We start from the raw sequence: 16,516 nt of genomic DNA, 5'->3' as shown, positions 1-16,516 counted from the left end.
GTTCCGAGCCTCTGAGTACGTGATATTATCAATAGTCTTTAAGCACCTCTTTCTCTTCTGTCCATATAGGGCAAGCAATAGAGTAAGAAGGGTGTGGGCCACTAAAGTTAACACAGTGTGGTTCGAGGTTGTACTTGTAAGCATAAAAAAATATGATGTTTTTGAGTGAGCACATCACTGACACTGGAAACATCTGAGAGGGTTAGGAATATAAAAGTCCAGATAACCTGCTTTGACTGTCGCAGGAAGACGAGGTGGCGTAAATGTAACAATATTGGTAGGTCCATCTCGCCACGTACAGGAATCCACACTGAAGTGGGCTTACCTTCGGAAAGACATTGAATGGATTGCCTTTGGACGTTGTAGAGGCAGTAAATTTAAGCGAGTTTAAGAGAAATATTTATAACCATGAATGATAAGGGCCAAGTTTTTTTTAAGAAAATAAAGCTTAAAAGATGGAGCAGGTACCTTGTTGTCCTTAGATATTATTACATAATGTCAAACATAGATAAAAGTAAAAAATATATTTAGAAGCCAAAAATTAAGGAGGAAAATTTGTTAAGATCACACCACACACATTTCATTTCTTCATTGGAATGGTGGTAGTGTGAGCTTGGTTAATTATTTTCATATCATATACAAATATTTACTGGCATAAGTTATCAAATGTGGATTTTAAATTTTTTATTGCACACAGCTCTAGAGATAGTTTACACAGAGCAAATACCTCCCCCCCCTTCTGAAGGTTTTACATACAGAGATCCTAAAATATATTTCTTTTAAATCTATCCTGCATGAAGTTTTTACATATGTGCACTTATTTTTATAATACACTGTTAAATAACATTCATAATAAAATTGTTGTAAATAACCCTAAGTTAATCATCATTCATGAGAGATGTATTGATAATTTTACTTAACTGCAGAAAAAGTATTTAAATATTTCTTCTCTAAAAACACAGGAAACTAACCTTTATCCTTCAAGCAAGTATTCAAAATATTATTCTTATTATAAAGCAATCTTATTCACACACACAATCTTTACAGTAAGACTGGAATTAAACAATCACATTTTGTTAAACATTCAAGACCAGAATGAAAAAAAAACATATTTTGAATGTAGTGGAATATAAAAGTCAAAACGAAACTTTCACAGCCCATCCCCATGACCAGCTACATGCAACTGGAACTATAAGTAAAAAGGATTCACCAGATTGAAGCTGATTCATGTTCTCAGACTTTTGTTTTGCCCACAAAATCATTTATATTTTAATAAATTTGCAGGACACACAAAATAATCCAATACTAATTTTATTATTAATTAACAACTAAACACTTGCATACAAATAAGATATGCATACATTACAGTTAAAATACATAACAAATTACACTTGACTAGTTGTATTTCCAAATTATAATTTCAACAGCCAAAAAATGGATGTAACAAACTAATTCTAACCACACTGTTTTTTTCTGTCTTCTTCAAACTCTTCCGTTTGAGTTACTATATCATACATTTCATTTGAAATGTCATTTTTTGGGTCTACTGACACTCTGGGTGTACCACTAAGAAAAGTGTCACTTGATACTGTATCATTCTCATGGTACCTAACAGGAATTATGTTATCATTACATGTTGTTACAGCACTTAAAAACTTTTTTTCATTTTGTCTAGGACTGCTTATAGGTGCACTAGGATTAAAGTCTTGGAGCTTAAGAGGAGAGTCTACACATTTTACTTCCTTCTTTGATGAATCATAGTCTGAAAGTGAAAGAAAAGAACTGACATCATCAGAAGTTTCAACATTTTCTGTTTTTAAAGGGTATTTCCTATTTCTATCTGAAGAAGTTTCAGCCCTGTTCTTATTGGTGAGAAAATTATCATTTTCTAAGTTTTCTGGGGATAAGGATTTCTTTTCTTCAGAACAACCTGAAGAGTCTCCATCTTTTAAAATACATGTAGATCCACTACTGTCACCATCATTATCAGGGGATGACTCATCATCTGAAAGACTGCCATCATCTGTTTCTGAATATTCATCAGATAATTCATGCATTCGGGAATATAAATACTGCTTTAAAGATCTGTTGTATTTTTTGAGCTTTTCATTTTCTTCCTGTAGCATCAAAAGTTTCTGTTGAAGTTGTTCCAGACAAAGCTCTGGATCATATTGTGACAACTGTTTTTCCAAAGCAAGCTTCTGAGCTTCATACTCAGCACACCTTTCTGCCAATTCTTCTTCAGTCATCTGTAGCAGATTCTCAACTCTAATTTTTGCATAGGCATTTTCAAAATCTTCCTCATAAAATGCAGTGTGATCCAAGTCATCTGGTAATTCATATTCGTAGTCAATGTCATGAAAAGCAGCATGTCTAACATTGATCCAACTGTCTGATGCTGAACCTCCAACCAAGTCTTGTTCTGAGCTTTCATTCAAGACATTACCAGAATTTTCAAAACTTTTATATAAATTACAGTCTTCATGGTCATCAATGATAAACTGAGTAGAGTTTTCTGGAGCCTTTGGGACATCTATTGGCCTTATTTGTACACGTTGTTTCTTCTTCCTTCTGCGGCGACATTTACGAGCAGATTTAACGTAGTTCTCATCAGCAGATTCTGACAAATCTTCTTCATTTTTATTCAGTTCTTCCCTTTTCACAATGAAGATATTTTTTGCAGGATCTATAGTTTCCCTTGCTGCATGCATATCTTTTACTTCTGTATCTCCTCGAACTGAAAACTGAAGATAAGAAATGTTAGTAGCAATATACATAAAGTTAACACTGAAATAACATTAAATTTAGTGATACTTTATCTTTCAAAACCTTATAAAAACAGTTAACAATAAAAATTCTATTACCAAGTTATTCTTTGATACCATTTGAACACAGAAATAAATGGCTAATAATATTTAGATAGTATACATTTAATATAAATGTCTGGCCAAAACAGTAAAATTACGTTACTAAGCATCTAATCAAAATTATTCAGACAGACTTACCTTTATGATTGATTGATGTACATTAATAGGTAATACTAATCTTCAATAACATAAGGAGCATTCTTGTATGATATAGACTTTAAACTTTAAATACTACACTACTGTACTTGAATAAATGGGAGAAAAGTGGAAGCCTAACAATTGTAACTTTTTAAATAATTTTTTTGCATTCAATATATCAGAACTAATACAATAAATTCAAGTTCAGTTTCCAACAATGTCCTAAGCACATATAAATTTTAACTTACTAGTTGCCACAGAATTATATTCAACCCTCTTTGAATGACATATAGCATAACTTCTTTATATAATTTAATAAGGGATCTATTGGTCCATATAGGCAGCCCCCATCCACTAAACTTTAAAATGAGAACTGGTTTTCCTCTGAACCTTTTCTTTTCTAATATAATAATGTTTTTCCTAAGTAACAGAGACAAACTTAAAATACAACACTTCAATGACTTGTACAATGGAATTATAACCTCTTTAGACTTGTATTTAACATTTCTGTGTATACAACTTAAAATCCTACCTGTATGCCAGTACCAGCATCACAATGCCTGGATGGCTTAGCAGATTGATCAAGCAGAACATTAAGATCCTTTTCTTCCATATCACTGGTAAAGTTATTCCCACCAAAATTATACACAATTTACATTTTGATATTCCACATCCATTATCATGCAGTTATAATAATTAAAACCCATCTGCCATTCATTCATTTAACTAACCACATAAAATAAAATCCTTTTGTAAAGCAGCAACATTCTCCTTATAGAGAGAAAGAAAAACTCCAAACCTTAACATTAGCATGTTAAAATAATTTACAGACACTCCTCCACCATCCATTTATGGCAACCAAAGAGAGCAAAAGTCCTAACACTGAACACTGAGGTAATTTACTTGCAATATAAATCCAGTTTGAGTGAACTCCATTTACAAAAACCCTTTGCCATTTTTCTAACCAATGAGCCAACCTATTCCTCAACTACAAAAATTTTAACAAGCTTTTTGTATGGAACTTCGTCAAATGTTTTCTGAAAATTCTGACACTACATTCACACCCGTACTCTTCTACATAAGCAATAAACTCTTCAAAGAATGTCAAAATCTAGTGAAGCAATATTTCCCACAGTGAAACCATGCTAATCATTCAATAAAATACTAAATTTTAACTGATTAAACCAACTGTTATTAGGTTTTCAATAACTTCCTACCATTGATGTAAGACTAATAGGCCAATAATTACCTAATTTTCATCACCTCCCTTAAAAAGAAGAGTAACATTAACTTCCAATCATCTGGTACTTACCCACTACTCATAGACAAAAAAAAATAGTGGTAAGGGGTTCATATATCCCATTCTTAAATGGAAAGAAAATTTAAAGCCAATTACAATATTTTAATATAGAAACAATCCAGTTATCGATACACATTCCTTTATTAGGAATGAAAACCAAAAAACTATTACCAAATACGTATTTGACAAATACCATTAAAAGGACATATTGTACATTATGGAACAGAGAAAACAAAATTGCTCAGCAGAAATTTAAGCTATTTGTCATGTATAAGCAGGAATGTAGTGGAGCTGTAGCAACATAGCATTTCAAAATATTTTTCAGCTGCATTATGCTCAGCTGTTAATAATTAGAATTACCATTGTATTTAAAATATTCCCTCATTAGAATTTGTGTTGATTATTATATTATTTAATACTGGATATATATATATATATATATATATATATATATATATCAACTACAAAATGGTTGGTAGAGTTCAGCACAGCTTTTATCACCATTTTACCTAACAAGTATCAAAAGGTGGAGCTGGACAATTAATGTGATTTATGAGCATCTATTAATGTGAAGAAAACCACCAACTAATCAAAACCAGTTATCATCAGGGTTTTCCATTTTCAAACTATTTCAGTAATTAAGTATTGATACTATGATTTTATAATTTGTTCACCTTAAACAAAGTTTCACAACTCACAAAACATAAATAAACTAATCAAATTTAGCAGTTTTGATTATTTCAGCTGTCCAAGTCTCAAATAATCAAATTCCACTTATAGTCCAGCTCTACACTGATATAGGTATTCCTTGAAAATGAGGATAAGTTGATATTAAGTCATAGTTAAGCTTTAACATGTACATTGTTAAATAATGTGAACAAACTATATCATGTCAGCACATACACTGTTAACAATTCTTCAAAGATGTTGACAAATGTACACAATATTCATGTCAACAAAATTCCTCAAACTATGGAGACCAACAGTAACAGTTATTTATTACTTAGTCAATAACTTTAACAAAGAAAGTAAAAGGGTTTTTAATGCATTAAAATACAATGAGCTATAAATGCAGCATTACATTTGCACATCACAGTTTAATACAGTGTCAGTTTTTGTTTTCTTAACCACTGCACCCTGTGTATAAAATACCCATGAAGATAATTTATATTCCTTAACATTTGAAAAGGAAACTTCTTTTAACATGTTTTAAGTTAGTTACTAATAATTTTATTCAAAGTAGACGAGTATTTATTAAAATTAGTTTATAACTTAAATGTTGATAATTGGTAATGACAGATTCCTTAATACATTTACAAAACTAACAAAATATGTTCTGTTCATGTTTATAGTAAGATAAGCATCAAAATTAAAAAGGCAGTAGTAATGCAGTTGTTTTAAAAAATTATATAATTTCACAAAATTTAATATCAACTAGTTAATTCAATGCTATAACTTTTGTTGATTATTTATAGTAAATACATTGATTAAAACTTTGAACACTTGAATGTTTTTAATTAATACTGGTTAAAAGGGTCAGATAAATCATTGTTTATTCTTTTAACTACAACTTAATCTGTTTATGAAATTGCAAGTTTAACTTTATTTGTTGTTGGCTCGAGACAACTTACGACTGTAATCATCACATCAGGAGACTTATTTACTCTGAAGTTTGGGTAAATATTAAACATGTTTTTTGTGCTTGGACTCAGTTTTTTTTGTTGTTGTTACTAATTTTTTTTGTATAGGGTCCATTAAGAAATCCATTAAAATGCATCTGATTTGACCAACATATCTATGTGAAATAATGTGAATTTCTGTTTCATTCCATATCTGCTAGATATGGATGGATTTATTATGGGAGAAACTTGTTTTACTTTCCCAAAAGGGGGTCTTCTTGATCATTTTGCCTATTACTGCTTTGGACATGTGGACAGCTTTTGCAACTTATCCTTGTGCAAGTGAATTATCACCTATTACAAGGCATTATACTTACAATATGCAGAGCTAAGTTGATTCATATTCTTTGTTTTCCAATGCCATTAAGTACAAAGAATATCCTGTTTTGGAAGTTAATCCCCCAATCTCAAAAAACTGATAAAAATATAGGAACATTTTGCAACAGAAAGAGCTTTCATACAAACTCCCCCCAAACAGTCACCTTTCAATGACAAATTTTTTGTGAAACACCAAACAATGAAGTTTTTGTAAATTTAACTCCACAATATTACTTGCTGATTTGCATATTCAAAAACATTTTAATGTAATGTACACTTAACCCTCTGCAAGATAGGACTGATACAATCACAGGATACTATAGAATAATACTTGTCATGCTTTCTTAACCCTTTCACAATGGGCTTGGTATAGTATTCACAAATTTGTATACACATTTACACATGTTAACTATTTATAGTGTAACTTTTTTAGTAAAGATTGCAAATGTTTTCTACACAGCAAAATCAAATATTTTAATAAAGATTTGTTTGTAGAAATATTTCATTACTAGCCTGAGTTTGACTTATGTTATGATTAAAATAAAACTATTCTTAATCTCAAAATTTCATATTTGTGTAATCTCTTAAACCTCCTAAATATATTATTTCAAATGTTTATTTTTTAGAAAGACTATTTTCTCTACCTTAATTGTGTATCAATTTGACCGGCCTCATAACCACCATAAAAAAAAAAAAAAAAAAAATCGGACTGTTTTTTTTGTTTTGCATTCTAGAATGACTAGAAATTATAACATCAAAATACAAATGTTTAGTCTATATCTCAGAACAGTTGGTATGGGTATTAGCACTTACTGATAAGGGGAGAACAATGTTTTGACCTTCCTAGGTCATCAAGGTTAGGAAAGAGATAGTTTAAAAATGACTTGTCGGAAATGTCTTAGGGATGAAAGTATAAACGTGCATGGGATTGTAGGTGGATGCTAGGTTATGAATTAGTATAAAGATGTTCCTTTATATTGGTTTAATTTTGGCTTTAGTTGCTGTACAAGTAAGGTTTCTTTGATTTTGCACTTGTTCATATTTGTTTCCCAACTTAATATCTAGGCGTTTTCTATGGTTATATTGTGTTTACTTGATTTGCAGTGTTCAAAAATTTTTTTTTTTTCTTCTTTGAATTGAGTACCCACTTTTCTGCTCGTTTCTCCAATATAGCAGTCATGGTAGTTATTGCATTGTATTTTACAAGTTTTGTTCGTGTTGGGTTTGTCAATGTAGTTTTTACATAGTATGGATTGTAGTTTTGTACCTGGTTTTTGAATAAATTTGGTGTTTACTGGAATGTTGTATTTCATTACAAGTTTTTTTCCAAATGTTGGCTATTTTTTTGCTTATGTTGGGAATGTATGGTATGCAGCAGTATAAGGTTTTGTAGTTTGTTGTATTTTGGGATTTATTGTTGGTCCAGGTGTGTGCATATAATTTTTTACGTTTTTTTTGAGAAAATTTGTTGATGAAGTGTTTTATTTTGTTAATTTCATTGGGTAAGTATAGTTTTGTGGCTGTGTTATTTGGTTTAATATACTGAGTTTTTGTTTTGTTTCACGTGCTGAGTCCCATGGAATATATAATCCAGTGTGGGTGATTTTTCTGTGGATTTCTGTTTTGAATTTGTATCAGTTCTAGTAATAGAGGTTACAAAATGCTGTTAGGCTAGTTTTACTCCTATTCACAAATGAACTTGATTTGGGGTGTACTAAGTTAATGTGATTGAAAAACTAAGCACGTGTTCTGTATATACGAATCCAGCAATTGTATCATTAACATGTGTACCAGTATAGTGGTGGGCATAAGGCTGAATTGATTGTGTGAGGTTCAATCTGTCACAAAAATGTTAGCTAGAACAGGTGACATGGGATTCCCCATACTTAAGCCATTTATTTGCAGGTAGTTTTGGTTATTGAACATGAAGTTAGTTTTGGTGGTAGTGAATTCTATAAGGGTTGCTAATTGGTTTCTGGGAATGTGCATCAATGAGTTGGGGTCTTTGATATGAAGTTCTAAAGCTATCTTGCATGCTTCAGTTGTTGGGAATTCTGTGAAGAGGGAGATTACATCAAAACTGACCATTAAGACTATGATATAGTTGATTGAGAATATATTTAGTCTTTGAAAAATAAGCCAGCTGATGTTACATATTTAGAAAATGTCCATGCTATATATTTACTGAGGTTGTAGTTAAATGATTCATTGGTCAATATTATGGGTTGTAGTGGACAATCAGGTTTGAGGGTACTGTGTAGTTGTGGTGTGCGAGTTGTTTTTTCATAGGTAAGAAAGAATGTTTTCCGAGATTGTGTTGGTTGTTTTCATTTGTAACAGTATTTTGTTTAATTGGTTTTCACGTGTTTTTGTTGGATTTGTGCTTAGTTTAAATTTAGTGTAGTTTAAATTTGTTTGTATCTGGCAAGATGTTCATTCCTTGAATGTATTCATTTGCATTAATTATTATAGCCATTGCCTTCATCTGCTTTTAGACTTTTGATGTTTTGTTTTAAGTTGTTTATAGAATTAATATCTTTGTGTGAGGTTGGTTTGCAAGATTTCTTTTCTGTAATATAAAATCACATTTTGATGATTACACAATATATGTATACAGATTATTACTATTTAAAACCAAGTTATTGAAATTATTTTCCTCAAAATATAAGAAACAGTAAATAAAGTAGTAAAGCAAACAGTTAACTTTTGCAATAACTTTTGACCTCTGTTGTTGCTGTATATAGGTTGCTGAGCCTTTTAAATTTTTTTATGCATCGAGGATATAAAAATTTTAAAAAAGCGTATATATGCATATGTTGGTGAATAACCAAAAAATCAAACTACTATATGGATATTATAGAATTCTACTATAATTTATCAAGCTTTCTAATTAAACTACGTTTGGGTCTTAAAAAAAAAAATAATAATAATAATGAAATTTCAATTAGACTAACAACAACCCACCTCTTTGTAATCTTGGTTTGAAGGAATGTGGTAGTCTTAACAAATTTAACTAGGGGGATAGTTTAAGCTGTTGATTGGTTATACATACATAAATTGAAGTGTAAATAAGGGATCATTTTGAAAAACAGAAAAGGGTGAACAGGGCCACAGTTTTTGATTTGGTATGCAAGTCACATCTCAGCAAAATAAAAAGATACAAGGTTCATATTTTATATTCTAGATCATTAAAATTGGTAATTTGAGTTCCTATTTTGTACGAGACTATATACTTAGTATTTCGGAGATCACAGACATCCAATTTGAACCAGTGCTGCACTCAAACAAAAATCAATATTTAGGTGTGCTATTTTAATATTTACTTTTAAATTAAGAAAGTAACTAAGGTATAATACTAAAATCTGAATGATAATATACAGCTTAATACCAAACCTAAGTTCATAAAATAGTTGTTCAATGAAATATTAAATGCAAGTCAATAAGCAATATAACATGGCCTTTCACTCTCAACTAGTCATAACAGGATTAATGTTAGCAGTTAGGACACTAGGAATTACACAATATTTTCTATAGCTTCATATACTTTGTCAAAACATGCATTTTTCCTATCCCATTGTTATCACGTTGTTAATTTATATAAAATTCAGCCATTTTCAATTTTACATCATAATCAAATCTCAGATTCTGAACTGATACAGAGTTTACACTTGAGCTCAACTTAAGTTTTGGAAACTAACTGGCCACTTTGGACTTTCTGTTATGGTCAGGATGGTGTATGCTGCTCTTGGTAGCAAATTCATAAAATGAACAAAACTATGTTGGAGATTGAAAACTTTGCTGAAAACAAGACTGGGTGGCTCTAACATTAGACCTACTGTTAGTTTTCATGTTGACATGTCTTAATTTGGACATTTTTTAAAGATTTGTAATGCGGCACTTATTCTGATAGAATTCAGGACATATATTTTATTACAATATCTACAACTGATTTTTTTTTCCTTCTTACCATAATAATTTTTATTGTCACCCATTATTGCTGGATAACTGAGTACAATTCATCTAAACTTGCCAGATTCACAAAAACTACAACAGTAGAAGCAACTTAAAAAACAGCCATTCTTGTACACTTACATTTGCACACAGAAATGATTTAAGATGTTTGCAACTTTTACTGTTGACATACTGAAAGTTGTTATAAATCAAGTAAATGCAGTGAAAACTGGTCAGAAGAATAAATACCTCTATGGAAGGTGGAGTTTAGGGGACATATTCCCCCCAAAAATTTTTGATTTTGTCTTTGAGTTTTGTGCAAAGCTATACAAGCTGTCCCTATTTAATAGTATAAAACTAGAACGAAAGCAGTTAGTCACCACCCACCACCAACTTTTGAGCTACTCTTTTACCAACAAATATTGGGATTAAGAGTCCCATTATAATACCCCCATGGCTGAAAGAGCATGTTAGGTGTGACAGGGATTCAAACCTGCAAAATTTTTGAAATTTAAATGCTTTAAAATTGAATCTTGGAGCCATTTTAAAATATGTATACCATATATGCACAACATAATGTATCGAATTAAAAGAAAAGTTTTAATACACAACTTGAACCTGCACATGCTAAGAAATAGTGGCCAGGCAGTTGCCTGACTGGTTGGTTGATTTAGTATTTTATGGCACAAAGCAGCTAGGCTATCTGTACCATACATCCAGTAAAAAGTTAAAACTAAATTTAGTACAATTAATAAAAGGAAATTAAGGTAAAACAAAACAAAGTGAAAACAAACAAATAGCATAAAACCAATGTTTACACCTAGTCTACAATGTTAAGAGAAAAACTAGTCATACAAGTTGTAAAGGACTTTCTGTAGCATAATTATCATAACTCACCAGAAAGACTAACAGGTACAAAAACCACCGTCAGTCACCTGAAGTTTGCCTTTCCAGTCCCGATTCAGTTATTTTATGTCATGTCAATTTTCAAAAGTAATAAAAGTTTTAAAAGACTTTTAGCAAAATTTTAATACCTCACCAGGATGACTAAACGAGTAGTTCAAACAGCAGCATTAGTCATACAAAGTTGGCCTTTCTAGTCCATGGTTTTGACTTATTTGACATTACAGCCATTTTCTAATTTCACATCAAACTAGATGGACTTCGATTCTTAAAAGGGAATCTCATTAAAAAAGGTCTAACATGAAAAAAAAACAAACTTACATAGCATTAAAAAAAGATTAATAATTTTTAAAAACATATCCAAGGTGGACAGTATCACCATCACCAATAACACTTTCTAATGTTAAGGGTAAACCTTGGGACAAAATATGTCTTAAAATGTTGCTGTTCTCGAGAATCATACATCAATTCCAGGTAAAAGAAAACGACGAGTTAAAAAACTTTGACCAATGTGTAGCCTGATTAGAACTAATTCCTCTTTCTGATCCTTATGGAAGCAAAACGGGCAAAGTCCAATATAGGGTTTTTATTTGGAACAGCTTCTTAACGCGTTGCTCACTCCAAGTTGACTGCCAGCTGGCACAGAGCCGAGCTTTGAATACAGGACCATAGTCCATGTATGGAACAGGCACAACAGTGATAGTGCCAGAGCAGATAGATTTAGCTGCAGTGTTAGCAAACTCACTACCATGAATATCAATGTGGCCCTGTATCCAGAAAAATTGGATAGAAGTAGATGTTGAAGAAAAATGGGCCAGTCGGTTTTGAATATCCACAAGAACATGGTGTGAACTAATATGAAGTGATTCCAGGGCCAGTAAAGAACTAAGCGAATCAGTATAAATAGTACAATTTGAGTACTGCTTAGCTTCTATGATATCCAGGGCAAGAGAAATGGCATACAGTTCAGCAGTGAACACAGAAGCTGTAAAGGGGATTCTGTGTTAAACCACAAAACCACAACAAACCATGGCAGAGTCCACACACTCACCTGATTATGAACCATCTTTATAAATAGGAATGGTTCGAAAGATGTTCGGCAACTAGCAAACAGTATTTCCAATCAGGAGTGTCTGCTTTTCTCAGATGACTTAAAGACAGGTCATATTTGGGGACAGTAAGAAGCCATGGAGAGATGGGCTGACCAGCAGATGCTGCAATGTTATCCAAGGACAGACCCAATTTTCGCCTGGATACAAAGGCCAAAAGGAGCAATGGCAGAACGTCTGTTCTGAAAAAGTATGGCCCACTGAGGAAGGAAAACACAACCCCAGGTGGGATGCTTTGGTAAGAAATGAAGATTCAAAGCATATAGTAAAGACAGTTGCAAATGGCAGAGGTGCAAAGAAGGTTCAGGAGAATCTACATTTTAGCTCTGAACTGGGGAAGTGCATAAAGCTCCAGTGGCAAAGTCCAATAATTTTTATACTGAAAAGTGCGACATTCAAAACACAGCCCTGAGGGACTCCATGTTCCTGTAGAAAAGAACGGGAAAGTGTCGAACCCACATGAACTTAGAATATCCTGTCAATTAAATATTTTTTAATAAAAGTGGTCAAATGGCCACGTAACCTATATATATATATATGGAGGTCTCACAAAAAGGCCATACCTCCATGTTGTATCATAAGCCTTTTCAATGTCAAAGATTATTGATACAAGATGCCATTTGAGAGAGGCTTCTCTGATTGATGTTTCAAGTTGAATCAGGTTGCTGGAACCCACATTGGGTGGGTGAGAGGAGGATGTTTGATTCAAGGAACCAAACAAGATGGGCATCAACCATCCTCTCTAAGGTCTGACAGGGACAGCTCGTCAAAGCAATTGGATGGTAGTTTGAAGGAATTTTTGGATCCTTCCCAGGCTTAGAGAAAAACAGGACAATAGCCTGGCACCAGGCATCAGCAAAAACATTCTCCTGCCAGATCTAGTTAAAAACAATCAAAAGAAAAGCAAGAGAAGCAGGAGATAGATGGTGCAGCATTTCATAGTGTACATCATCAGGTCCAACTGATGTTCTGCCAGGCTGATGAAGGGCCAGTTTGAGTTCCAACAGTGTAAAGGGGCAATTATAGTCACAGAGACAATCAGTTCAAAAGGAAAGAGGTGATCACTCTGCCAGAGTCTTGATAGCTAAGAAGGTGGAGGAAGAAGAAGAAGTTCTAGATACCCAGCAAAAGCTTTCACCTGGGTATCAGCTACTTCCTGGCCATTAGAGAAAAATTGAGAAGGGGACAAAATTATATTGCTCACTGACCTTTCAAATCTTGTCCCATATGACTTTGGAACTGGTAGTAGAAGATATGCTGGTTGCAAACTTAATCCAAGATTCCTTCTGGTTTTGACATCTTATCTACCTAGCATGTACCTGCTGGAAAGCAATGTAGTTCGAGACTGTGGGATCTCTACAGAAAGTATTCTAGGCCCGTTTTTTAACCTCAAGTGCCACGAAGCAGGCAGGATTCCATCCCAGACGAGGATATAGTGGAAAACATGTTGAGGTTTTAGAAATACATTGAGCAGCTGCTTGTATAATACAGTCAGTTACTGCTGCAACACAGTTGTCTATTGATGGCTTTTACAGATGATGACAGGACCAAGTTTTGCGAGAGCAGTGAAAGAGGGCCAGTTTGCCTGATCCACCTTCCACTGGGACACACTGGTTGGGTGCAATCGATCACGACCAGCTTCTCTCAAAATTATAGGAAAATGATCACTGCCTCGTGAATTATTGTCAACCCTCCATGAAAAATGGGAAAATAATGAAGGGGAACAAATTGAGATATCAACAGCAGTAAAGAACTGACTAGATACATGAAAATAAGAACAGCCAGTATTGAAAAGAGAAAGATTGTGATCAGATAGCATAAGCTCTAAAGAGCAACCCATCCTATCAATATTAGCACTTCCCCAGAATGGATGATGTCCATTAAAGCCCCTCAAGTCTATGCCAACAACATTATTGAAAATTCTAATATTCAGCTTTGATCACATTTACTCACCTCATGGTCTAATGACAAATTTGAAATACACAATTTGGCAATTCCATCTATTCTGTAGAAGTCTACAGGTGTTGTGTGTAATAAGATATTTTAGTTCTTATCACACTTTTAAATTTAAACAACAAATTACCAGTTACCACTCATTACTGTATTAAATAATGCAGAGCAGTACAATTATTTATCATTCTTACACATACTGTCTCTAAATTCTGAACACACTGAGAAGTTGTACAATGTTTATAAGCCTAGTTAACAAAACTATTACTTTCAGTTTAATGGTAAATTCTCACATTCTACTATTTGTAGTGTTTTTATTGTGTTATCAATATTAGTGATAATAATACAACAGTTTTTAAAAATACTACTTAGGTTAATCATGACGTTTTGAATAATCTACTCTTACAGTTATAAGTTTTAAATTAGATGTAATACATAATTACCTTTCTCGGGTTTGCCTGACTATCGAGATTTCAGCCTCTTGAATATGTTTACAATACGGCAGTCTTCAATATAGATTATGGCTGCCACAGACAGATATTGACTACGAGTACGACCTTAGCAGACTTTCCCAAAACTAAAGGAATTAACAGTGAAATATGAAGTCACAGTGGTTGTTTAAAAATCAAGAGGTCTAGTTATACTGTTACGAATAATAATATAAATTATAATTTAATATGAACATCAATCGATTATTTTCCTCGTTTTTAGTTGTATTCAATTTTTAGTACCATTTATTAACATTGTCCACATATACAACTTTTAATTGAAATATTTAGATAAAATTTGAAATAACGGCACAAGCCTTCAGATTTTGCATCTTAAAAACAATAAACTAAAGTTTAACTTATACTAACATTCAGATATAACTAGCGTAACAGCATTAAATATTATTACCCTTTCTTAACTTACTCCTACATCCACCCTATTACTAGTACACTTACTTAATTACGTATACATTTCGTTTTGTTATATTCAAATATGATTAGCGGCCTCTACAAAGGATTGTTAAAATTAAATTAAGAAATATATGTATGTATTCGACAAAAAAAAAAAAATGTCAGCACATAGTTAATATAATTAACATTATTATACTCAGATTTTTAAGTCAAGATTCACTAATAAGTAATTAAATGTTATAAAATAGCAGTGTAATACGCTTATTAAATTTTATGTCAGTACATTTTAATCAGGAAGGCTTTAGAAATCTTGAATTAAAATATGTGCTCATATTTTGCTTTTTTATCATTACTAAACACAAATTTGCATAATAGACTACGTATGCTCAACGCACTAAGAATATTGAATGTGTGTATTTTTCTTGTAGCAAAGCCACATCGGACTATCTGTTGAGTCCACCGAAGTAAATCGAACCCTTGATTTTAACGTTGTACATTCGTAAACTTACTGCTGTATCAGCGAGGGACAGGAATATCTGAACATAAATTTTAGAGTTGTAAGCCTTTAAACTTACTACTGAGCCACTGGGAAAATTATGTCTGTATTTAAAACATTTTTAAATTGAAATCAATGTGTCTGTAGGCCAGTGTAGTATTTAATGATACCATACGTTTTCTATCTTTCCATTTTAATACAGCATTGTTTAAGATTTTTCAGTTAGTCTGGTGTATACAATTTTGATATACCGCCTTGTCAAATTTCTTTACTTCTTGCTGCAGCAATGTTCTTTGTCATTATCTTTAAATGTATCACATAGCTTGTTCATGCGTTTTCTGGCTCGTTATTTTAGTACATTATCAGTTATTTTGTTATGTGCAAACTGTGTAGTTTTAATATAACACGTGGTCAAAGATTCGCTAAGTTTCTCTCATTTTTCTATCGTAATTCTTTGTGTGTTTGTTTTTTTTATTTCGCGCAAAGCTACTCGAGGGCTATCTGCACTAGCCGTCCTTAATTTAGCAGTGTAAGATTAGAGGGAAGGCAGCTAGTCATCACCACCCACCGCTAACTCTTGGGCTACTCTTTTACCAACGAATAGTCGGATTGACCGTAACATTATACACCCCCACGGCTGGGAGGGCGAGCATGTTTAGCGCGACGCGGGCGCGAACCCGCGACCCTCAGATTACGAGTCGCATGCCTTACGCGCTTGGCCATGCCAGGCCTAAACTGTTTGAATAAAGTATATTAATATTTATATGCTATATATAGGATATAGGATATAGATAATTTTTAATAGCCTTTTCTTTTGGAAGTCCCTCACTGGGACAGCGGTAAGTCTTCGGATTCCCAACTCTCCAATCAAGGGTTTGATTCCCCTCGGTGAGTACAGCAGATTGT

At 32.8% G+C, this 16,516-nt stretch overlaps 1 protein-coding gene across 3 annotated transcripts; it reads right to left on the bottom strand.

Moving 5' to 3' along the window:
* Window positions 1–1,298: 1,298 nt before the first annotated feature.
* LOC143237708 (uncharacterized) lies at window positions 1,299–15,226 on the bottom strand. Of its 3 annotated transcripts, none has more exons than XM_076477234.1 (3): window positions 15,113–15,226; window positions 14,659–14,792; window positions 1,299–2,744 (listed from the first exon to the last, which is right to left on the bottom strand). In XM_076477234.1, the coding sequence occupies exon 3, from the start codon at window positions 2,709–2,711 to the stop codon at window positions 1,455–1,457; it is 1,257 nt and encodes a 418-aa protein (XP_076333349.1). In that variant the 5' UTR covers window positions 2,712–2,744; window positions 14,659–14,792; window positions 15,113–15,226; the 3' UTR covers window positions 1,299–1,454. The 3 variants fall into 3 exon arrangements, with proteins under 3 accessions (XP_076333349.1, XP_076333351.1, XP_076333350.1); XM_076477236.1 differs by having other exon boundaries at window positions 15,160–15,193; XM_076477235.1 differs by having other exon boundaries at window positions 15,128–15,165.
* Window positions 15,227–16,516: the final 1,290 nt, after the last annotated feature.

The sequence above is a fragment of the Tachypleus tridentatus genome, chromosome 13 (assembly GCF_004210375.1).
Source record: "Tachypleus tridentatus isolate NWPU-2018 chromosome 13, ASM421037v1, whole genome shotgun sequence".
Taxonomy (NCBI): Eukaryota; Metazoa; Arthropoda; class Merostomata; order Xiphosura; family Limulidae; genus Tachypleus; species Tachypleus tridentatus.
The sequence above is the reverse complement of the archived record's forward strand: the minus strand, read 5'-3'. Positions and strand labels throughout refer to the sequence as shown.

Bases quoted from the DNA above. Each gene is read 5' to 3' on its own strand.
- LOC143237708 (XM_076477234.1), bottom strand. From the start codon at position 2,711: ATGCATGCAGCAAGGGAAACTATAGATCCTGCAAAAAATATCTTCATT.